Source organism: Camelus dromedarius, chromosome 13 (genome assembly GCF_036321535.1).
Source record: "Camelus dromedarius isolate mCamDro1 chromosome 13, mCamDro1.pat, whole genome shotgun sequence".
NCBI classification, from domain to species: Eukaryota; Metazoa; Chordata; class Mammalia; order Artiodactyla; family Camelidae; genus Camelus; species Camelus dromedarius.
This window is the reverse complement of record NC_087448.1, coordinates 14917947-14944119: the sequence shown is the minus strand read 5'-3', so window position 1 is coordinate 14944119 and position 26173 is coordinate 14917947. Positions and strand designations below refer to the sequence as shown.

The following is a 26173-nucleotide window of genomic DNA, read 5'->3' as shown; positions in this document are numbered from 1 at the left end:
AATTATTTAATATCTGATCATTCTTGTGTAGAATGCCCTTTAATGTCAATCATAGATGGACCCGGGTCAGCTGGAAACCTCAGTGATGGTTTCTGTCCTATAATATTGGCAAGACAATGTGTATATTGTAACATCACATGTATGTAATTTTTGTGTGTGTGTGTGTGTGTGTATGTGTGTGTACATGTTGGTGAAAATGTGATGATGAATTAGAAAATTAATCAATTAGCTTTGAAGTAAGACAATGGCATTGAGAAAATAATTTGCACTTTAAAAAAAATTTTCCAAAGCCCCATCATTTTTATACGTCTTGCCCCCCATAATAAAATGTTTGATTCTGAGAATTGTGCGTTGCACATCCAGTTGTTCCATTAAACATGCTATGGATTTTTAATTTACTTATAACCTCCACTTTTCTTCTCCCCTCCTTCTCTTCTTCTCTAGCTTCAGGGTCCTTATACATCACTTACTCCCCAGCATCCTTGTTTCTTCCTCTTCTCCCATTTTCACTCTTCTGTACCCATCCAGCTCACTTAGACTGGATATTTTGTTGTTTACCGTCCTCAACAGTAACTGTGGGGTTGTCTTGTAAGAAAGTTTTGTGTTTTTTGTGTTGTTTTTTCTTTCTTTCTTTTTTTGGCTTTTTCACCAATTCTTTTCAAGACCTTAGAGTGTTTTAACATAGAGGTTTCACAAGAGCCATTTGAGAAACAATGATGTTTGGCATCCACACTTACTCTTTGGATCCAACAATTTTCCTCAGTCCTATTTAAGGTTATGTCCCTGTTTCCAATCGATGCTAGCACTTAACTCACCAGCTTTTAGTTTTAACTCTCTTGTGACATCCAGTATAAAGTTTGGACTAGGACACACATTAATTAGAAACTAATCTGGTCACTTTTGTTATGGCAGTTCAGAAAATGGAACTGGCCACGTTTTGAATTGGAGGTAAGGATCAGCCATGGTGGAAGGGAGACAGAATTTTTTAGGGGAAAAAAGAACAAATGACTTATTTGCAGTTTAAGAGGACAGAGAGTGAATGTAAAGTGAAGCCTTTTCTAAGTTCAGTATTCTATTCTCAAAATCACAAGACTTTTATAAATTGCCAGACTGCATTGCATAAACCAAATGTCACAGAACAGTGACCTTTCAAATTACTGGCGCAACAGAAGCTGAGATCAGAAAGCTCAAACTGAAAGCAAACACTGGCAAGATATCCTACAGAAATGACTTCTGTGTCTGGTCAACTAAAAGTAACATGACATATTATAAAATATGTTTGGCTTTTTAGGTAGACTAGTCTATAAAGGTTTAACTGCTTTTGAAAATATAATCTTTAATATACTCTGGAGATTTGTGGTGTTTAGTTTATGCGGATAAAATATTTTCTAAATTTGAAAGAGATAGAGTGAGAAAGTTGGATATAAGAAAAATATGTAAAAGATGAAAAAGTATAAGTGAAGGTGAAAATAGAGTGGGATGGGTTGGGGTACAGATGGGAGCAGAACTGGAGGTTTGAGGAAAAGGAAGTTAAATTGCAAAAAAAAAAAAAAATAATGACAGCATGTTATATAAAGAGGTTTTTTTTTCCCCTAAAGGTCATATTTGAAATATGTTATAGATGTAAATTTAAAAAATACATCATAAGGAATTTTGAATCAGAATTCCAATTTTAAAATGTAATAAGCTTCTGTTATTTTCCTGTTTCCCATACATTTTTTATAGGTTTCACTTAAAGCGTACGAAAGTACAGACATGAATTGCTTTATAATAAAATTAAATTCATATGTAGGTATATATTTGCATGTATTTATACACAGAGAAATTTTTTTGGTATATATGTAAAATGTATTCTTTATTTTATTAATGATGAAATGAAAGTATAATTTTTTTCTACACCTTCATTTTTCTGGTTTGAAATTTTTCTGTCAATATTTTAATTTTCACCAACGTATATAGTCCATCCATTATACAAAATTGTAAAACAGCAGCTTTTACAGTGTCTATGTTTGAACAGATGACTAGAGGGACATATCTGATGACTCAGATGTTCTAAACACATATTTACTTCATGTATTTCTGCGTAAATGCTTGTAAAAGAATGAAAGGAATATTTTAGAGACTATATATTGGATTTTGAGGCACATTCCATTGTACTCACGTTTGGAGATTGTTGAATGTGATGAATGTGTTTCTCTTTCAGAGCAAACATGCATATGTGAGGCATCTATTGCCAGATTTTATTGTAAGTGTTTGAAAGGCTGTTGCAATGATGGGATGTTGCCAGACAGTTAGTAAAAAAGCAAATTGAGTCTATTGAGAGATTAATTCACAGCTGAAAGAAATACATTTGCCTTAGAGTCATCAGATATTCTACCCACCAAACTCATCCTCCAAGATAGCATCCCTAATGAGCTTCCTAAACCAATTAAACATAAGCCGGAAGCATCAGTCATCAAAACTGACTATTTTCAGCTAATCAGCTGACTGCACAAACTGCATGGCATTGAGGAAGAAAGGAACACCCTAAAAGTTGTTGAATTTTTTTTAATATATATATATATTTTAATTGAAGTATAGTCAATTTGCAATGTTCTGTCAATTTCTGGTGTACAGCATAATGCTTCAGTCATATAGGAACATACATATATTGATTTTCATATTCTTTTTAACCAGAAGTTACTACAAGATACTGAATATAGTTCCCTGTGCTACAGATTTTTTTTCGCTCTGCCCTGACTTTGTAGGCTTCTTAATTTTATGGATGCAGTGTCTGGCACAGAACCCTGTACATGATCATGGTGCTTTATAGTATGTAAAGTGCTTTTCCTTGCATTATTATTCAATACAATAACATGAGCTTTAATGGACTTAAGTGATTTGCTTAAAGGCACACAATTAATGTGTGGCTGGGACTCAAAATCATGCCCTTTCCTCTGTCATAATTGTTCTATAAATATGTATGTAGTGATCGACTTTCCACCCTCCATGACAAGGGAGTAGGTTCAAGTGATCAAAATGCCATCTTTACATTTGGACAAACTCAGAGCCAAAGGAAGCATGAGAATGAAGGCAGACATTTTCACTCCCATATGGGTGCCCTCCTTCAAAGACAGAAGTAGGTTACTGATACTGGGTCCTACTGTTTACAGTGATAATAACGATAAAGAGGAGAATATAAAACAAGCATAAACACAGTTATAAACATATACCTTCACCCAATTTCTGTGAGAAAAACAAACTGCTGCATGGTGGGATTTGGATGCTAGGGGCAAGGGGACTGTTTTAGATATAATTGTTTTTTAAAAAAGGTATATTTTCTGGGACCTTGACTGGAGGCTAAATTTGAACTTCTTTTCTAGGCTCATTTCCAAAACCATGTCAATGGTTATTGCAGGAGGGGAGGGGCTAATTTGCTTATGTTGATTTGGAAACTGTGGGTTGAATTTCAACTAAACAAGACTGCTTACTATCAGATTCCCCACGAGCTTTCCATTTACAGACGTCAGGAAGGGGCCACGGTATGAAGTTGCCAAACATTTTACCACCGGATCTCTTTCTGTGACTCATCTATCTAGACTGATGTTTCTCTGCTAGATACATGTGGAAAACCAGTGGGTTCTGATAGTAAAGAGTCACAAAAATCACTAAGGCAGAGAAATGACATGGCAAAGTACTGATCTGAGGAAAGTAATTTGGTGGAACTCGACAGAAGAGACAAGTCCCTTCCAATGAGGGATGAGGGGAGTTGTAATGATACATGAGCAGTGGAATAAAAAGTTCTATTTTAAGATACAAAGTACTAAAGGGCATTTTTATAACCAATTGCTGCTGGGTGGTGAACTAAAGAGTAACCAGGGCTGCAAATAAGGATTTGAGTGTAATTTGTATACAGGTGAGAGCACAATCTGTTAGGATGGGTTCCCAGAGAGAGACTAGAAAGAAAGAAAAGCAGATTTACATGATTAACCGAAACATTTATTTTTATTGTCTTGAAAGTGTAAAGAGAAAGATGATGAAACTAAAAGGAAATCAGAATCATTTTATTCCAAAAGAAGTGGGATTTTGAATAAAGGCCTTACTCTGAAAGGCTCATTGTTTTGTTGATTAGAAATTTATTATTGGGGGGGAGGGTATAGCTCAACTGGTAGAGTGCTTGCTTAGCACGCACGAGGTGCTGGGGTCAATCCCCAGTACCTCCATTAAATAAATTAATTAAATAAACCTAATTACCTCCCCCTCAAAAAAAAAAAGAGAGACGTTTATTGGGAACTTTCACAAATTAAGCTTTATCATAATTGTGAGGATGAAAATGAACTTTTGTGGATGTATGATGATTGAGAATTAAGAAAAAGACCCTACAAGGCAGAATCTCCATGCAGAGGAGATGGAGATACTGACTCTACTACAGAGAGATGGGATTACTGGGGACCTGGATGCACAGGTCAGATGGAATCATGGATACCTTTGGATCAGTTGATCATAGGAAAGAGCAATCATGTCCCTTGGAGACTTGGAAAACAGTGAGAAGGATTGTACAGCGGCAGAGAAACTGAAAAGTAGAGAAGAAGAAAAACCTGATTGCTTCTTTCTAAGGATACTGTCTTCTCAGTAAGGTAGTGAATTATGGGAATGTTGCCCACTTGTTCTGAGGAATAAGCAATGGGGTCAAAAGAGACTAAACAGAAAGACTGCCAAGAAGTAAATGTGGCCCGTTTGGGGGTTAGAGAGTGATTTGCTTTCTCTCGCTGCATACTCAATAACCACCCAATTTGTAGTTTCAAATAACATCCACTTATTAACTCAGAGTTTCACAGGTCAGGAGTTCCAGTGGGCTTGCTATTCAGGGTTCTTGGCTGAGTCTTACAAGGCTGAAGTCAATTTGTCAGCCACGCTTGACTCGGTTCGGGGGCCATGGGGTAGACTACTCTTCCAGGATCATCTAGATTGTTAGTAGAATCCAGTTCTAGGACTGAGGGCCCAATTCTTCGTTGGCTATAAGGTAGATCCCTGTTCGCTTCTAGAGGCTGCCAGGGGTTCCGTTTCATGTCACCGGTCCAAGTTCACACTCTCAGGGGCAGCAGCCTGACCTCCAGTCCTCCCTCCACCACAAGCTTCTGATCTCTTTGACTTCCTCTGCTCATAGCTAGAAAAAAGTCTGCCTTTAAAAAAATACAAGTAATTACATTAGATCCACTCAGATATTCTCCCTTTCAATGAACACAAAGTCAACTGGTTCATAACCTTTATTTGATTGGTGAAATTCATTTTGCATGTAGTGCAGTGAATGTGACAGGGACATATTCACAGTCCCAGGGATCAGAATGAGGTGTCTTGACTCACAGATGTGGTAAACTTACGGTTATCAGGGGGAAGGGGAGTGGGAAGGGATAAATTGGGAGTTTGAGGTTTGCAAATATTAACTACTACATACATAAATAGACAAAAAACAAACTTCTTCTGTATAGCACAGGGAGCTATATTCAATATCTTATAATAATGTTTGGAAAAAGAGTATGAAAACGAATATATGTATGTATATGTATGACCGGAACATTATGCTGTACATAAGAAATTAACACACTGTAACTGACTATACTTCAATAAAAACAAAACAAAACAAAATGAGGTATCTTGAGGCCCATTTTACAATTCTGTCCACCAAAGATAGTTTAAATTAAAATATGATTTTGTATAGTTTTATTTCTTAAAAATGGGAGTGCATGTGCCTTAGATGTTTCTTGGAGTGTCACTGAAGTAATAGAGAAGAGAAGTGTAGTAAATATTTTAATTTTTTAAAATAATTATTTTTTCCCCAGTGTCATCTATTATTTTCACCAGTCACTCTACAAATAAATAAGTCATACGCTGATCATTAATGCATTTAATCAGTTTCAACCAAAATCAGTTACCTAAAACAGTAAGTTTTGTTTCACATGTGCTATATTCCTGTTTGCATTTTTGAGTTGAAATTCATTGGGTTGGATCTTCATGACTCAAATATTGTTGGTGCTGTTCATAAGACTCCCTCTTGTTCTGATCAAAGTCCCAGAAAAATACTGGAAGAATACTCAGAAAAGTAAAGGAGAAATAAAGTTGAAATGGGAAAATTTTGGGGAAAGTGTCAGGGGAAAAGGAGTAATATCTCATCAAAGAGCTTGGCTTTTATTGTACTTGTTAGATAATACTTCAGAAAATTTTTATCTAAATCATGTAATTGAATTATTTATCAAATAATTTTTCAAGTAATGTGTTCTGAGTACTTAAGCACTATTACAATAGAATATATAATAATAAAGATAATAATTATCAAATTATATTCATTTTTAATGTACCAACACCATGCTGGGTACTTTATATAAATTTTTCTCATAATACGAACAACGACCCAGGTATAATATTGTTGCTGTTTTAGGCATGAAAGAGTGAATTTGCCCAATGTCCAATGTCTCATGGTTAATGTATATCAGAATCAGGGTTTAAATCTAAGTATGTTGGACCTCTGAGTCCAAGCCCTTTATGATTATGCTAAATAACAAATGATAATTGGTACTATTAAAAATCTTATAAAACATTTTGTTTTCTTTTTAAAATAATGTCATTTATTTTTCCTTTTCTTTTTCAGATTTTTGAATTTTGATGCGTTCTGTTACATATCTGTATTTCCCCAGTGCCATACCCCCTTACAGGAAGTAGCATCCATATCAATGCATTAAACACAAGGAAGCTTTCTTAACTTAAGCCCAAATTCAGTTGACCATGAAAGAACCCTTCCTTTAAAATTTGACACCGATTGACACTTGGTGTCAAATACTGATCAGTAGAAGTAAATTCTGATCAGAATTTTAAAATTATTGCCAAATTGTTTTCACATTTCATTTTCGTTAGGAAAAATAAAATTTTAAGGAAGTACAATGTTTCAGAATTCGTGACCTAATTTCATTTTTAATTTTGAAAATTTGTCAATTGTCAAAGTCCAGTTGCTTAATGTTAGTGTTCTTTAAATGCTAAGCATGTTTGTCTTGCATGTACTGAGGATATTTTGCTCTGTGTTTTTCAGTGTAAAATGCTGTCCTCGAGGTGTGCATTTTACTATTGTCAGCTAATCAATACCGTTATCAAGGCAATCTCTTAGAAATAACAACCCGAATACTTTCATAAAGCACTCTGAAAATCATGCTTGGTCATGTGTCCTTCAAAACTGCCTTAGAGGGGTAACTGTTGCATATTGGATCATTTTACTCAGTCTTAGCTTTAAGTGAAATATTCTATTATTCATAACATCACCTTTTTGAAAAGGAGTTCAAGCATTTCCAATATTATTCAAAAATATTACCAGCATTCCCGTGCCTTAGGGGAAAATGGCTATTTCGTCTATTTTGCTCATAAAAGTAAATGAACTACTCGAGAACCAAGAAGCAGAAGTTGGTGAAATATCTTAAGTGATTTGTAGAAATGAAAGTAGAACTTAAGTCTTTTGCTCCAAGGTTCAGTTCTGTGCCATATACGTTGGACTATGTATTTCATCCAAGAACGTTTATATAAAACTATAAATGTATGTGTCCAAAATTCTAGTCTTTTGACTGAATCATTTCTGGAAGAATAGTATTCTTCTTTTTGAGAAATTTTGGACTGTTGGTTTACAAAACAGTACAATATCATCAGCCTATACACTGTAGAGGGAGTTGTGTTGTATTGGAGTTTGATTTACGCTGTTCAAATGTTGTGTATTCAGAAACCAAGAATTCACTCACCAAAGTATCCATGAGCAAGAAGATCTGGTTTTATTTGCTTTCCAAAGCTGTATCGCAGAGCTAGAGTGTAGATCATAGCTCTTTATAGCTCTAAGATCTTGCCCATTATTTATTATTATTTCAGTAGTTTGTAGCTTTCATGCACACTTGATTTGGTAAGGTACCTATACCAAAATACTGATCCACGTAAGAACATGATTCTAATTTCTACGTGTTTTTGAATAGTATCCTTAGATGATTTGAATTTGCTGTTAATGCTTTTGGTGTCCATATTTAGTTGTTACAGGGTAGGTCACCCAAACCCAACAAGTGGGAACTTCACACGGGCAGTGGCGGCGGCGTGGATGAACAGCTCAGCGGGGACTGTGATGATGAAGATGGTTGCGGGGGATCGGGAAGTGGAGAAGTCAAGAGGACACTAAAAATCACAGACTGTAAGTGTATGATTCCAACACTACTTCTAAAGGAGTGATTTTGAAATATAATTAAGGAAAATTATTATTATCAATATAAAGAAGTAATGATAGTGAATTCAGAGACATGCAAGAGGAATTGGAAATAAAAATAAACCTATTTTTGGTTTTTCAGGACATGCATTCTTGGGGTTTTGGTTTATTTTTAACTAATGACTTTCAATAGAAATGACTTTTTTTTTCTGTGAAAAATTAGCGAACAAGAATCCATTCTGAGAATTGATTAAGTGGGATAATCAGAGGGCATGAAATAGCTAGTTTGGTGTAAATTAAATGTCTGTTGGTAAATAATGTGAAATCAGAATGGGTGAGTTCTACTAAATATTAAAGTTCTTCAAGTTTATTATATTATCATGCCATTATGTAAAAGATACTTGATTTCATTTGGTTTTCGTCATGGTCAAATTGTGAAGAAATTGGTTAAATATATGGTTAGTTATGGTGAGAAACGACTTGGTTGTAACTCTTATGAATTGGTTCTTCAGAAAAAAATTCTCACCAATCGTTCACATTGTTTTGAATGCATGGGTTTGGGAACCATTTCTCGTATTGCAAGACTGGTCACTATCACAAATGACAGAACTGCCAAATGACAACAACAACAAAAATCACCAAATGAATTTCCTTCCCTTGTCTTCATAGTACAAATTGAGGAGTATGGATGCTTCATTGATTTGTACGTGTATCTGCCGACAGGGGCAAAACTACCAAAGTTATCAACTGAGGGAGAAGTGTGAACGTTAATGTACCCAGAGCAGCTGTCAACTGTTCATTTACTTTAGGTCATGCCTGTGCAGCCCTACCTGGAGACTGGCCTGATGGTCGGTCTCCCTCTAAATCACAAAGGGCTCCTTTGGATCTGTTAGAAATGTCCTTTCATGACTTTGGTGGGAGAAGAATTCATTTACCTTTCAGCTTTCCTGTAGTAAATTTGGAACACTACAGATGCTTCAGGCATCAATATCCCATTCCTTCTAGGATCTTGTTTTGTACGGCAAATATGTTGGTTAAGGGAATGGAAGCCAAAAGATGGACAGAATCAAGACAATTAGCATAAATAAATATATTTTACTATTAGAAACATCAGTAAATTTACCACAGACAGTAAACAGATGGGATGTAGTATACTGGAGTAGCAATTGAACAACAGACAACAAAATTGTTTGATGTATGAACACAATTTCCCAGTGAAAGTTAAATATCTTCTTCTCATGTAGAAGCAGTAAGGATATATGTTCTTGTTATTGGTGTTAATGTCATTTATCAGATTGGTTTCTCCTGTTTTTCTATATTTTGTTGTTGAGGACAAGAAAAAGGAAAAAGAAGAAAATGAAAAAGAAAGGGTTTTCATTAGAATAAAAATATTTTTACTAACAGTTAAAATGCCCTCCTCCACTGTATTTTGGAATTATGATACTCATCTGGTAGGATAATGTTAAATAATCTTTCATTTTCATTTTATCTTGAGTATTTATACGTACCATGATTTCCTTGCCATTTAAATATTACCAGGATTATAAGACATAAAAATTACTATAAAAAATAGCTTAGGTTAAAAATGTATCTATAAATTCTGTGTGTGTGTGTAGAATTATCATTTTATAGGGATTTTTTGTTCCTGAAGTTATTTATAAGCTCAAGAACTTGCTATGTATTAATAGATAACATTTTTTGGCTTAGTTCGCAAGAGAAGTAGAGACAGTAGAGGATATTCAACTACTAATAGTTTTCTCACAAAACCATACTTGTCAAGGTGGTGAGAATGAATTTTTTACTTTAAAACCCTGTTTTCAATTACTACTGAAATGGCCAGATGTGGTACAAGCAACCATCCATCAGAACTGGGAAGATTTAAGCTTGAGATGGTTTTCAGGAACTCCAGGCAAACATTAAGAAAAATCCACATCTGCTGTAAGTGGGTTGCCTATCATGTTTCTACGAGTTTATAGCTGTTGCCTTTCAATTTTTAATATGTGGTGAGGATCCCACCGTGGATAGCATGCTGACATAAAGAGGGACAGGGAAAGAAGCAAAACATAGGTCACATTTCTATTTTTATAAAGCACTATAATGGTTTACCTGTGTTTGGCTGGCTTGATATATTGCTAAAGTATGTTAAGACGTAGATTTAGATGTCTTGATGACTTAAAAATATTATGCTCTAGAAAGTTTACCAGGGTGTCATTTGTGTCAAGAACTTGAAATGCACCATTATTTCTTCCTTACACTGATGTTTATTCCTTACAAAATGCATTATAAGTAGAACACAGTTCATTTGTCACTTGAAAAACGTCTGAAAAAAATAGTTATACATGTAGTATATTTCTAATTTAAAAAAAAAAAAACACAGCCATCTATAGTATGTACTGTTCACTCTTAGGAGACCGAAAATATATTCCTATTTTTAGTAGAGTGGTTTAGAAATCCTCATATTACACAAACTATTTTCTGTATTTTTCTTGTATTGAACTTGGCTCATCTGTGTAGGTGTGAATATTTCACTAGTCACTTGGAGCTGTGGGATGGGAAGGGCTTTGAGCTTTCATTTCCCCGCATCCCTGACACTTGTCATCCTTTCAGAGTGGCTAAGTGGTGGTGGGTTTTGTACACCAGTGGAAAAAACAAGTTCTGTTCTCGTAGTCATGCAAAGCAAAACTACTCTCACTACCATCAATACTTTTTCAACTGTTTGACTATTCTCATATTTCCAAATTCTGATAGTTTCAACTGCTAAAAAAATAAATCAAAGTGCCAGTAAAGACAGGTTGTCGCAAAGCTATTCCATGTGTAGTTTTGAAAATCTGCAGTAGCGCTGTTTGCAATTCTTATGTGAGATTATAATTTCAATTGCAATAAATTTTAATAATTTAAATAAATTTAATAAAAATTGCAATAAATTTAAAAAAAAAAAAAACAAAGAATACGTAACCCACGATCACATTCATTTTGAGAAAGTGGTTCACAGTCAATCTCAGAGGAAATGAATTTGATCACAAGTTGATTCAGACACCACACATGCAAACATGGTAGGGTGATTTTAAGTCTTCAGATGGTCTGAGATAATTCATCTCTGTCTGTGGTCACATTCGGCATTGCTCATAGAATATTATGTAGCATCTTTAGCAGTGTTAAAAATAGTTTCACTTTAACTGAAAAGCCTGTAAATGACAACAAAGATTGTTAAGTGTGTGTTCAAAAGATTTTTTTCTGGATAGCGCCTCTGCGGACCAGTCATGATATGGGTCCCAATGTAGCATCCTGAGCCCTAAGTCCTCCTGAATCACCTTTTATTCAGCCATTTAAAGTCTTTTCTGGGAAGGGCTGTTTACCATTCATTTCCTCTTATCTCCTGGGCTGCTCTTCTCTTCTCTTTTACAGGTTCTCAGCATCATCTCAGATTCTTAATATTTGAGAAAGCCAGCACTCAGTCTCAAACCTTTTATCATCTTTATTCTCAACTATTTTCTGTTCCACAAACTGCTTACTGCATCATAATAACATTAATAATATGGTTCCCTGACACTGGTAGCACTACCCAGCTATAAAGCATTCCCCTTTGTGTTATATTAGGAAGTACGCTTATGAGAACAGAAAGTATTCAATTTAAATGAGATTTAATTGGAAATAAAAGGCTAAGGCATTGGAATTTTCAGTTACTAGTTTTAGAAAGAACTTTCATTGATCTTCCATAGCCTACAATAAATGGAATTATTGTTTATACTGTGCTTTGGATTTGTCACTTAGTAATGACTCTTAGATCAGCCTCTAGCAAATGCGTCTATAGCCTGACACTAACAGTGACCTTGGAAAAGAATAGTGTATTCCACGTGCATAGTGAAATGAAAATGATGCTTTGTTAGGCACTGAACAATAAAGAGTGCCCATTTATTTAGTAATGCAGGATTGTAGAATGAGTGAAAATTCTTGGCTTCCTTAAACTTATTTTCAGCAAAAATCAACTTTATTTCAAAATTTCATCTAGGCATGGAGATTAAGGTAGAACTCAAAGAAATATTCAAGTGGAATTTTTTTTAGATAAAGTAGTCTTTATTTTTCCTTCTAGAACTGCTAAAACTATGTAATTATTCATTTTGTAGAAAGCATTTTATAATATTTTACATTATCTAGCTGATGAGTTTTTCTTTCCAGTATAAATTATGCCAAACAGATAATGCAAGCATGTAGGATTTGTTTACATTAGTAACAGTCCCAAATATGTAAATTAAAAGTATGTGCACTGTTTCTAAAATTCAAGTTTCATCAAATTCAATTAAAATAAAATACATTCAGTTTACTTTGTACAATGTTGATAAATAGCCTATTAATAAATTCTCCCAAATAGAAGAAACTGTACTGAAAAGAATTAAATAACTATCATGTGTTTACTTTATTCAGTAAATAATCTTTATAAGGGAACTTAGACCTGAACCTGTGTGACGCAGTGAAAGTAATCTTGAATAATGACTGTACACTTTGATCTACGTTTTTTAAGTGTCTAATACTGAAGGGTCATCATAAAACCATATCCTGTTCAATGTTCAAAGTTGTGACATTGTGATCTACCACAGTTTTTACATGACTGATGAAAATTATACTAAAGAGAAAAGAAATATATATCTGAGATAAATATATTTTAATTAAAATGTGATCATTAGGAATAGTATTCTGATAATACATTTCCATTTTGATTTCTGAATGATTGAGAGACCCTTCCTGGCTGCTGGCTGTTTTGTGAACAAGATTGTGTAATGGAATCTGGGTACCTAATGAATCATCTAACATCGTCTCTTTATCTCTTGAAAAGCTGTACATCACAGTTATGGATTTACATAATAGAATTGAAATAAAAGGGTTTGTCCTTGAATGCCTAAGGGATGATTTTCATCGCTTTGGCTTAGACACAGAACTGATCTTAAATCACGAGGTGAGACTTTAATTAAATTTTAAGAAGCCTCCTAGCATGCATTCCTCCTGAAATCAACTAGCTATTCTGTTAAGTCTCGAAACTAAATCTAGACCACACTAAAGGACATAAAATAAAGAAATTATGGTCTCTGTTGAGTAGCACAATGCTAAGTGTGACTGTGTGATGCTTACTGTTCTCTCGATGTATATTCTACCGTGCAGGCTAACACCTGTTTTACCATTTCTTCCTGAATCCCCGAAGACAATAATCACAAAGAAAATTAGAAGAAATGCCATTTATGCTTAGATGTGTAGAACAGAGAGCAAGTGGAAATAGCTGTCTTCCAGAAAAGAAATGCTCTAGGAAATCAGCCCTGGAACCGCAGAGTCTTTGTTTTAATTTGGTATTGGGCGTGGTCCACCCGAGTTGGTTTGAAGCTCTGGGTGAGTGTCAGTGAAACCACCATGTAAAACTGCCTGTCTGAGGACTGACCGCTGGAACTATTGGGCTGGGGTCTCCCGTGGAGCCAACAGTACAGGACTGAGAAAGATGAGGGCAGGATAACTGAAAATATACATCCATACATAATAAATGGCAAATGCGACTGGCAATGCTAAGGTACCAAATGTTGTTGATTCTTGGAAAACAAATTCCAAGCCTCTTTCTTTTACTGTTACTGATTTCAGGTCCTCCTAGATTTGGAATATTTGAGTTAACTTTCCAAGATACAGTCAAGCACTTCTTCAACATCCTGTGGACTTCTAAAGTATGATTCCATTCTCGCAGCTGGCACCAATGCCATTATTGGTTCCTATGACCCATTCAAGAGTATAGTTCTGTATGCAAGCTGTATTAACTGCCATAGATTGTAAGGTCTTGAGGGCAAGTCAGCCAGAACCTTTTTATCTTTTCATCCATCACAGAACTCTTTTTGATCACACAGTATACAACTTCCATCAGAATTATCACCATGCTTGTTTAAAATGCAGATTGAAGAATTCCACCCCAAAATACTGAATCAACACTTCACAAGTAGAATCCACAAATTTGTATTTAACAAGCATAATAAATAATAATTATTCCCAATAAAGCTTGAGAACAACCGCCTCCACCATGCCTCCAAACATGAGGCATCTAATGAACATGCTCTGAATTGCATGAATGGGTATGAAAATAATCTATATGTCTCTAAGACACATCTTAATTAACATTAAAACCCAGTTTTTCTAATGAATTGAAAATATTGACATTCATTTTAGTCAAGAATATTAACTAGAAACCAAAATGAATATAAATATGTTCACACTCAAAAGACCATAGCTGTGTTAAATATAGAAGAAATTTGATAAACATAGTTTTCTTCAACTATCAATATTTGTGAAATTTGTAAATAATTCTTTCATATTTCCACATGGTAGAGACCTGACTATGAAATTACTGCATTAGTGTAATACACTACTTTGAGTGAAAATTAATATCAAAAGTAATTATTTGATTGCTAATTGTTAAACTGGAGTGTAAAATACTAAACCTAAGGTTGTAATTTTCTAGATTAATGTGTAATGTCTCAATTTTGGAAGAGATACATTAACACATTTTGTCCTGCTTGGAGGTAGGTTTTGACTGATTATGGTTTACTTCTTTTAATTTCTTTATAACTCTAATGTTTCATGCTGAATCTTTTAGAATATAAATAATTATGTTTACCTATCAAGTAATATAGAGAGTTAATTCCACTTCTCTGGTTATAATTTTGCTGAATAATAGGAATTTTCTTATAACATTTTTCAGAGTAATTATTAATAGTACTCACCTTTATGTTACAAGTATATTCGATAGACTTTTCTGTTTCTTTTCCAGAAATCTAAATTACATTATGGAGCTCACATGGGAATAGTATGGCCCTAATTTAATACAAATTTTGAACTCGAAATTAGATTTCCACCACTAATGGCTATACTCCAAGCCCATATTTATTAGTGTTTTGGTGGCAGCCCCTTACGTCTCAATCCATCCATCCACTCATTCATTCATTCAACAAATACTTACGTGACACTTATTCTGTGCTAGTCACCATACGAATCTCTGCCTCAGGGGGATACAGATGAGTAATAAGGAAATTACAGTGCAGTGTGGATAATTTTATTTATGGAAAAACAGAACTTATGGGAGCATAAAGGGAAGAAACAGTTTCTAATAGGGCTGTGGATTACCAGGGGACTAATATCTACAGGAAAATGAAACAGGGATAGAAACCTGAGAACTAGAAAGTTGAGCATTATTAGGGAAGTGCGTGGAGTTCTGGAATGCTGTATTATATAAGGTAGGCTGGGGATTGGCATAAACCAAATCATGAGTCAATCACTTATCCATAGCATGCCATGCCAAAAATCAGTTCATTGATCAGTTTGTACTCTAGCAACAATTGCAGTGTTGAGAATGCAGCTAGGGAAAGCTGTTACTACAGTAATCCAGACATGATATATTGATGACATAAATGAAAATTAACTATTTTTTTCTGTGGTGATTTCTTCACCTCTCCAAGTGAACTTGGTCACTTCCTCATCTGCTAACTTAACACTGTACGTATTGTTATTATTACACTGTAGTTTACTTAGGGTTTTATTTCTTCTTAGACCATGAGTTTCTAAAAATGGTACCCATGTTCTTCTGTTCATCTTTATATCCTTGGAATTGAATATAGTGCATGCATGAATGAAGATGCTCAGAAAATCTTTTTTAAATTAACGTCTGAATATATGAATGAATAGTCAGAATGGCCATTATTAAAAAGTCCACAAACGAGAAATGCTGGAGAGGGTGTGGAGAAAAGGGAACCCTCCTACACTGCTGGTGGGGATGTAATGAACAACGCAGGGGTTGGGGCACTGAAGCACTACGCCCTCGCATAGTCAAAACTCCACGTGTAACTTTATAGTCAGCATTTCCTGTCCGTGATTCTGCATCCTTGGATTCAAGCAACCTCAGATTGTATAGTACTGTAGTATGTATTTCTTTTTAAAAATCTACACATAAGGTGACAGCAAACCCATGTTGTTCAAGCCTCAACTGTATGATGATGGAAACATGTCCTTGTATATTTGTCCAAACTCACAGAATATAAAATATCAAGGGTGGCCCCTAAAGTAAACTGTGGATTTTGGGTGATAATGACGTGTCAGTGTAGATTTATGAATTGTAGCACGTGCACCCCAATGGTGGGGGCCGTTGATAATGAGGGAGATTGTGTGTGGGGGTGAAGGCTATATGGGAAATCTTTGTACTTTCTGCTCAGTTTTGCAGTGAACACAAAACTGGTCTAAACAAGAATGTTTATTAATTAAAAAAATGTCAAATTTGTTGCTTATAAAATACAAATCTAATATATAAAATGAATTTTTTAAATGCAATAATAATAATTCTTAATAGCTGACATTTTAAAAACAATACTTACTATTTTTTTTTAATTGATATTCAATTACAGAGCCCAGGTCTGTTTGGTGTATTTTCTATGTATTAACTTATTTAATCTCAACAGACTTCTATATGAGAAGTAATATTGTTTCCCCTGTTTGGCACATATGCACTGAGATCTTCGCCCAAGGTCACACTGGTTCCAGTTAGGATGTGCAGAACTGGGATGAGAGGCAGGCAATAGTGCTCCGGTCAAGAACAGCAGAACAGTCTCAGCAAACTGTGCATAAAAAACTCTGTGCCATATTTTTAAATGTTTTGAAAATATTTTTGCATATATGGGTGAAGTTGCAAATTGCAAAAGAAACGCTTTTGAAAGAGAAGCATCCTTAGAAAAAGTATTTCTAAATATTAGTCTAAATACTTGGAAAAGCAATTAAAAATGTTCAGTTGTATACTTCATATACATCAGAGATTTATCCTATTGTGCTTTCAAGAGGCTGCAACTATGTGGAACTTTACAGTGGCTTTATAGAAGAAGAACATTGGACAATATATAAAGCAACATGAGTTCTAATTGTGGGTCTGTCACTAGCATCTGGGGGCCTTGAATGAGTCTTGGATCTCATTTGCCTACCATATAAAACCAAGGGATGTGAACATGATACTAGCAAATTCCGTTTGATTTCTCTCAAATATTATGTTTCAGGGAAAGGCATATTTTAAAACAATGGTCATTTATTTGGAAAAATGTCTTAGGTATAATTGATTTTGTGGAAAGCTCTTCTTACTATGATAAAACCCATCAGATAAAGATCATCAGAGAAGCTTCTATTGTCAAAGTCAGGTTTATTTGCAGCACCAAGGGAGACAGTGCACTGAGAGGGTATTGTGACAGATGGCTTATAGGTTTGTTCTTGTGATGGACTATTTTAGGTTTGTACTATTGCTGAACGATTCTAAAGAACTTGAAAGGAGAACAGGTCAGCTCTCCATTGGGTGTAGTCATGAGGGGAGGGCTGTTTAACACAGGCATCACGGTCCTCTTTACTCAGGAGGTGAGAAGAATCAAGCAAAGCTGGGGAAATCACGGGAAAAAAAGCAAGAATGACTTGTGTGACCTTGGCTATGTCCCTTTAGAAACATTGTTTTAGGTTCTATTGGTAATAACACAGACTCCTCTGTACCCAAAATAAGACAAGACAATAACCAAAACACACCCACAACACACAATACATAAACCCTAGCCTGAATGGTGAAATTTCCTTCTCTAATGAGTAGCAGAATTTTTGATACAGAATAAGGGTATTTTTCCCCATAGTTAAATATGTGGTTTGTGTTATATGAAAACATCTTATATCCAGAACCCTGCAACATTGATTATTCTATCAAAGAGGGGAACAATTAAATGAAAATACACCACTGAGAAACATTAGCAACTCATTGTATCCCAGTAGATGCCAACAAGTGACATCCCGTAATCTGTACTGCGTTACTTAAACGTACATCATTGTCCAGGCATTGAAGAGGAGAGAGAAAGGTTTTTTGTTTCATGAAAAAAACAAAGCCTATATGATTTTTAAAGTTGAGGGAAAAAAGATCCAAGCTCCAAATGACATGAAAATTCAGATTCCACAGAGTTCTCAAGTGGAATGAGTAAAAAAGCAAAGTAAATGATTAAAGTTGCAAGAAACAGACTTGAAGAAAAAAGGTCTGGAAAACAGTAGTAACAATGTATGAAGAAATATTACAAAGATGTTTTCTGTTTTTCTCTTCCCTTGAGAACTGGGGCTGATGCTACTCAGCCATAAAAAAGAATGAAAAAAGGCCATTTGCAGCAACATGGATGGACCTAGAGATTATCATACTAAGTGAAGCAAGTCAGCCAGAGAAAGACAAATATCATGTATCACTTATATGTGGAATCTAAACAATGGTATAAATGAACTTATTTACAAAACAGAAACTGACTCATAGACATAGAAAACAAATTTATGGTTGCCAAAGGGGAAAGGGAGGGGCAGGGATAAACTAGGAGTTTGGGATTAACAGATACAAACTACTATATATAAGATAGATAAACAACAAGGTCCTACTGTGTAGCACAGGGAACTATATTTAATGGCTTGTAATAACCTATAATGAAAAAGAGGATGGAAAAGCATATATATGTATAACTGAATCTCTTTGCTGTACATCAGAAACTAACACAACATTGTAAATCAACTATATTTAATTTTTAAAAGAAGAATTGGGGCTAAGAACAAAGGAAAATAAATTCTGATTTTAAAAGTTCTGACATGAAGAAATAGATTTAGAGAATGAACAGATGAAACATTTCTCTTCTTGTGAGAAGTTAAAGACTAAACTAGACATCTGGTAACCTATATGTATGCGATGCAGCCCTGCGTCTAGATACAAAAGCTTCCAGATTCCACTCTGCTGTCATCTGAATCATGTGGATTACCGGAGCTCCAAGGCTTTCAGAAAAGGTCAACTATTGTTTTAAATTGACTTCTTAGCTCAATTTAATTTTATTCATTTTGTCTTAACTTCAGCTTTCCCTGTCAAGTTAGGACAAAGAAATACAAGCCAGAAAAAAAAAAAAAAAAAGACCCTTTTTACCTTAAACTGGAAGGCCTGTTCTGTAAGTGGGAGTGTCACATCATATCACATCATTAGGTAGATTCAAGAAAGAAGTCCCAACTTTGGATGATTTCATAATCTCTCACTCTGTGAGGGCAGACTAAGGGTGGGTAGCTGGGTAGCTGTCACCTGGTGATGGTCAAGGTTAATCCAACAGGTTTGCATTTCCAGGCAGCTATATTTGCTTCTCACCAATCATGGTCCTGATCAGGAGTCATTAGAACTAATAGCTCTACCAGCTGGATGAACGTTTCTGTTTTGCCAATGTCTGCAATCTCTGCCCCCTAGTGGAGCATTCAAGTGACCCTTTCCCTTATGTATCTACAGTATCTGTTTTAAGAGAATCTACTATCTAACCTCTAAAATTATGTTTAAATATCTTTGAGGTTTAAAAATTTGCATTCTTCAATGACATATTTCCCTTATGCAAAAATCTTTTTTTTTGTCCCAGTCTACATTTTATTTAAAAAAATAGTAGTATAAGAAATAACTAAAAGAGAACAAAAAGAGAAATCATTAAGACAACACACTAGTACTATGAAAATGAACTTTGAAAACTAGAAGCCTTTAAATATGGAGCAAACTTTAAACTCTTTACCTTCCATTCAGTATTAGCCTGAAGTTCTTGTTTGCATCCTTTTTTCTTATGAAGTTTGTAGGATGTGAAGAGAAATGTAAAATTCTCAATCTGGCTATTTTAGGGGTGTTTCTTTTCCCCCAGGAGATAGTCACATGTAAGACTTAGGTAAGAGTCATCAAGTAACAATTGTAAAGAAAAGAGGCAATTTTATTTTATAATTTGAAATAGCATCACTCATTAGTGGAAAAAAAATCCAAAGCTTTTTATTTAAAACTACATTCAGTTCATTTATTTGATTTAGGCTATGGGTGTGGTAGTCTGCTATTTAAGTGTATATTGTTCAGCATTTTTGAAGGTTGGCTTACAAACTTGGTTAGAAATTTTTTTCTTAATTAAAAAATTCATTTAAAATAAACAAGTTTATACTGTATAGCATAAGGAACTATATTCAATATCTTGTAGTAACCTATAATGAAAAAGAATATGAAAACGAATATATGTGTGTATATGTATGACTTAACTATTATGCTGTACACCAGATTGACACATTATAAACTGACTGTACATCAATAAAATATATATATGTACAATTTTAATGATTTATTTATCTGTCATAGTCATTAGCATAAAATATTACAATGTAGATAACATCAGGAAAATTTTTCAAATAAGTCTTCTACCTGTAAGAATGTTTCTAGGAAAATGAATATAGACATTTTGTAATGTTTTGAATTTGCCATTTGGTAAACTCAACATATTGAAAGGAGTATTTTTTATTTCAAAATATAGGTAGATCTTTGAAAACAATCTTTTTTCCCCCCCTTAAATGACTGGTTGCTTTAGTTTCACTGTTTATATTTAAATTATGTGTATAAGATCTTCTATTTTGAATTTCTAATGCCCTGTAAAATTTGTGCATAGAATTATCTAAATGGTGGTGCTGAGTATTGATGTAAGCATATTATCAGGGATTTATTTTCTGATTGTTTTAATTATATTTCTTCCAAGATTTTGCTTCTTATATCCACAAAGCAAAGTTTTCTTCTTATATTGAATACTCAACTACCAGCTTTCCCACAACTCACACGTCTCAGTTGCTACCAGAAGCAGTTTATTTTCCAAAATCAGAGTTAGCGATGTCTATTGATAAATTGGTTTTCTCTATTTTCCTTGGCAGTAGAATGAGAAGGAATGGGATTCACATGTAGTAGGAGAGACAGTGGTAAACATTTTCAAATTATAAAATTTAAGAAATCTTCTAAAGTCACCTAATCTTAATTTTTGGAGCCATATCATAATATAGGAAATAGTTTTTAAGATAACCTCCCAAGCCAGTGCCCCTTGTGAACTGTGTAGACTCTGCTGCATAGAATCTGTGTAAAATCTATTCTTTTCAAATCTTTTATCATGACACTAACACTCCAACTACCGTCCCATCACTTGAGAACATCTTCACCTTTGTTCCACAAGATTATCATACCTGCCTCCGTCTCTACTTAGTCTCCTCCTCTTTCCCTTTTGCTCTATGAAAGGAAGAATGGATAGAGGGGTGGGTGGATGGATGGATGGATAGATGGATGGATGGATAAATGAGAAGGGATGTGCCTTTGTGTTTGTGGAATAGGGAGTGGCTTTGGAAAAAGAGCAGGATTTTGAGTTTAGAGTAATGGGAGCTTGTTGAGTTGTATAATTAATGTTAACATACATGAAGAAGACTATCCTAAAGGAGAATATAGAAATCACAACCATAGAATGTCTAGGGTATGAATTCTCAAATGAAGAATTTAAAAGGGTATGTAAAATCATGCGATGGTTTACATTACTGAAAGTAGCAAACAAACATAAACTTTGTATTATTTTTATTGATGTATAGTTGACTCGCAATGTTATATTAGTTTCAGGCGTACAACATAGTGATTCGGTATTTTTATAGATTATACACCATACAATGTTTTTATAAAATATTGACTGTATTCATTGTGCTCTATATTACATCCTCGTGACTTATAGTTTGTACCTCTTAATCTCAGTCACCAGTTTCACCTGTGCAATTACCTCTGTCCCCACAGGTAACCACTAGCTTGTTCTCTGTATCTGTGATCCTGTTTCTATCTTGTATTTGTTCATTTGTTTTGTTTCTTAGATTCCACATGTAAGTGAAAACATACAGCGCTTGTGTTCCTTTGTCTGACTTATTTTACAATGTATAATAACTTCCAGCTCAGTTCATTTTGTTGCAAATAGCAAAGAGTAAGTAATATTCTATTTTATATACACACCACATCTTCTTTATCCATTCATCTGCTGATGAACATTTAGGTTGCTTCCATACCTTGGTTATTGTGAACAGTGCTGCTATGAAAATTGAGGTTCATATGTATTTTTTTTGAATTGGTGTTGCTGGTTTGTTGGTTTGTTTGGATAAATACCCAGGAATGGACTTGCTGGATCATATGGCAGTTCTATTTTCAAACATTTTTTGAGGAAACTCCATACTGTTTTTCACAGCAGCTGTACCAATTTACATTGACCACTTGATCATTATATAGTGCACTTCTTTTTCTTTTGTTATAGATTTTGTTTTAAATTCCGTTTTGTCTGATATGAGCATGTCCTTGTGTGGGGTATCCCTGTGCAATCTGTGTGTGCCCAGTGGCTTTGATCGGAGAGCTGGATCTGACGAGAGCCTTGCTGTCCATGGTTTCTTCCATGGTGCACTGGTGGTTGCCACGTTGGTGAGAGATGGGGTTGGGCTGAAGAGGATGGAGCCAGAGCCTGGCATGTGCAGCAGCCTCTCTCATGGAGTGATGGCAGTTGCTGCCTTGGTGAGGGGTGGTGCTGGGGCTGGAGAGGCTGGAGTTGGAGCCCAGCACAGGTTGGGGAGTGCACTGGGGTAGTTCTGGCACACTGGCCAGATCACCAGGCACTTTCGTATGTGCTGCTTTGCACTCAGATTGGAAGAGAACAAGTCTGTGCATTCCCTTCAAGAGCATAGTCTTGGTTTCCTATTGCCCTCTGGTAAGCTTAATTGTTTTTCATAATTAGCTAAGGGGGCTCATTTTTCCAGTACCAGGCCTCAGAGCTGGGGTGGCCAATTTGGTTCTCAAACCCCTCGCTCCTTAGGGAGCATCCCCGAGCCTGTGAATCTCGCTGCTATTCTGGGTCACCACCTGGGGACATGGGTCCCAGCTAAATTGCTTCTCCTCCTCTCCCATCAGATTCCATGTGGTTCTTTCTTTGTATCCTTGTTTGTAGAAGAGCTGTTATGCTAGTTTTTAGGTCATTTTCAGAGAAAGTTGCCCCTTATGTAGTTGCAGGTTTGATGTGTTTGTGTGAGGAGATGAGCTCAGAGTCTTCCTACTGTACCGTCTTGATCTCACCTAGACCAGACGTGACCTTTGAATTGACTCTTGGATGAAACTTTAATTCAGTTTTGGGAGATCTAAGAAGTAGAATCATTCTTCAAAGCATTCTAGGGGACAAAACAAGGTGGTAAAAAAAGAAGAGGGTGTCTCTTAGTGGATGTGAAATTTTTCATATTTTTATAGTCATAATAAATTTTATGTCTCCCTTGTTAGTCTAATACTCCTTTCATTTAACTGACATGTCACCTTGAAAATATTTTCTGAAAAAGAAAGAGCCTTTTTTAAAAAGATAGCTCTTCTCATTCTTGAAAGAGATACTATCCTATATGTTGTTTAGAAAGGCTCGCTCAGTGCTGTTTTAGTGTCATTGAAACCCAAAGTGTGAAGCATGAGATCTGAAACTAATTCTCCCCTTTTCAGTAGTTCAGTGCTATGTTATTAAACAATTGTAAAGCAATTAAGATTCTTTCTTGTTCTTTTCCTCTATATTAAAAAAAACCTCTAATTGTTCTAAGGTTTTCTTTTTTAAAGGGAGAAAAATTTATTCAATTATTTTAATTTGATTATGCCTGCCAATAATATTAGAAACACACTAGTAGTCATAGTAACAGTAGTTTGACTCTAATTATACGTAAGGGTCCCATAGGAATAACACGCTGTGTGACTGTGAAGAAAGTCCCTCCTGACCTTTTGTTCCAGTGGCATATTCTGGAACCACAGATGATCTTACATTTTTCTGTGTTGTAATATTAGTAAAGCATGTATGTATTCACCTACGTTTCCAGGTTTAATGGCCACCCTGTATGTCTGTGTCTCTATCTCAATCTCTTTATCTCTTTCTCTGTCTCTACTCTGTCTCTATCTCCATCACATATCATATGTCTACAAATACATAAAAGCATCTCACGTAGGGTTTGCCATATGATCGGAACTCAGTAAATGCTTTCTTCCTTTTCAGATTCTGATAATTTTGAAATTCAGGAGAGGTCCTAACAAACTTGAGGATTGTTTTGCCTAAAAGGCTATGACATTTTGATGATGTCCATATGCTGCAGTCCAGGTGTCTAAGTGCTGTATCACTTGTGTTGATGTCTGTGGTTCCACAGTTGGCTTGGACCCCCTTTACAAACCTTGACTGAGCTCTTGGTACAAAGGCCACTAGATGGAGCTTGTGTGCTTAGTACCTTATGCTTTAGCAAACTCCATTTCCTTTTAGTTGAGTTTTGTTTTTTTTTTTTAAACTCAAAAAGAGTTTCTCTTTAACCTATCTGGTTCTTTATTAACTGTAACACTGTAAGCAATTCTCATTAGAAGTCTTTTTATATTAGCAAGTGTGCAACATAACTATTGCATTTGCTAACATGTAGATTCCTCAAAGCAGAGAAAACAAATCTCTTTGCAACCAGGCAAATATATCTCTTTAGAGGCTAAATGCAAGATCAGATTACCAATCTAATAGTTCTTTTCAAAGCTGTGTCTCATCATTTTCTGGAATCTCAGATAGTGCACCTTGGAAGCACCAGATTTCTGAATCAGTCAGTCTAGGGTGGGACCAATGACTCGGCATTTCCAACCACTGCTCAGATAGGCTGAGGCTCCTTGGTCCAGGGATCAAACTGTGAGAACCTCCATTGTATGCAAAGGCTGTCTGCGGATAAAATGCATCAATCTTGCCCTCTGGTCTCAAGACTGCTTTTGTCAGTGCAGCATTCATATCTCCAGGCACTGAAGCCTAGACAAGAACCAGAAACACAGAGTGCTCTTCGCTTTGTCTCTGTGCTCCTTACAGTAGGCACTCAGCTCTCTACCTTAGGAAAGACTCAACTTCTTCACCAGCCTAGGAGGCGGTGCTCTTTATCTTTGAGCAATCAATAGTTACTACTTGTTTAAAAAAAATGGAGTTTTACCCAAGACACGAAAACTTTGGATTCTGATTTTCCTTTGGCTCATTTTTCTCTATCTTGCCTCCTACCGCTCCTGGGATGTCCTCTTCCTGCCCCCATTTTTCCAACCTCCTTCTAACCACCCAGCCAAATGCAGAGACCTCAGCCCAGTGGTGCCCTCTCTTCCGTCTCTTTCATTCCCTTCTCAGGACCTGGTTTACTAATATCCTGCAAACTGTTAGGCACAATTTTACTTCCACTTTACCTTTACTGGAAATTTAGCTATGCACTACTTCTTTACATGTATCTCTATCTATAAGTAGCTTCCTCATTGACTTATTTCTGGTTTAGTCATCCCTTCATTTCTTATTAACTGATGACTCCAGGTACTGCCTTGTTCAGCCATTATGGCTACAGTGGTTTAAAAAAAAAAAAAAAAAAGGAAGGAATCACCTCCCATCTTTCAAGATCTCCATTTTTTTTTTTTTTCAATTTGCTCTGTCTTTTTGTATTTGGGATATGTCTTGTCACCAGCTTGTTGTTTTCCATCTAAATTACTATCTCGGCTTATAGACTCCTAAGCTTAAGAAAACCACCAACTTCCTGGCTTTTGCATGGCATCTTAAGTATCCATCATTGTTACTTCTTGGTTCTTGACTCCTAAGTCAGCATTATCTCTGGCTGCCTGAGCATTGTCTTCTCACCTGACTTTTATCATCCTGGCTGGGCTTATTCACCTTCCTTGTTAATATAATGATAATAACTTAAGATGTGTGGTTTCTATCTTCAGTGATGCTTTAGCATATCCCATCTCATTTAATTTACTGTTTTGATGATTAACCAATCTTTATGGAGAACATATCTTTGAAAGACCTTATCTTCATGTAATGTTTATATTCTTATAAATGCATAAATTACTGAAATCTTGGCCTATTTAAGCATTGTTTTTTACCCTTTTTATATTCTGTCATCTTGTAAAACCTCTAAACTTGAATTAATAACAGAATGAGCTGCTAGGGTGTTATTTGTGTTCTCCATTATTACGTTTTATGGAAACATACTCAAGTTACCATTAATTTATTGGGATCAGATATGCACAATCTTCAGTCAAAATGGTCTATTGCAGCCCAGAAGCTTCAGTATTATGCCAGC

The 26173-nt window shown here is 35.3% G+C and overlaps 1 protein-coding gene across 3 annotated transcripts in view; it reads left to right on the top strand.

Annotated features, from left to right (window-relative positions):
• The window catches only part of GPC5 (glypican 5), a 1164489-nt gene that overhangs the window by 596508 nt on the left and 541808 nt on the right, over window positions 1-26173 (top strand). For all 3 annotated transcript variants that reach the window (XM_010980223.3, XM_064493032.1, XM_064493033.1), the window contains one exon: window positions 8032-8188. In XM_010980223.3, coding sequence (XP_010978525.1) covers window positions 8032-8188 — 157 coding nt within the window. The remainder of the gene's footprint in view (window positions 1-8031; window positions 8189-26173) is intronic.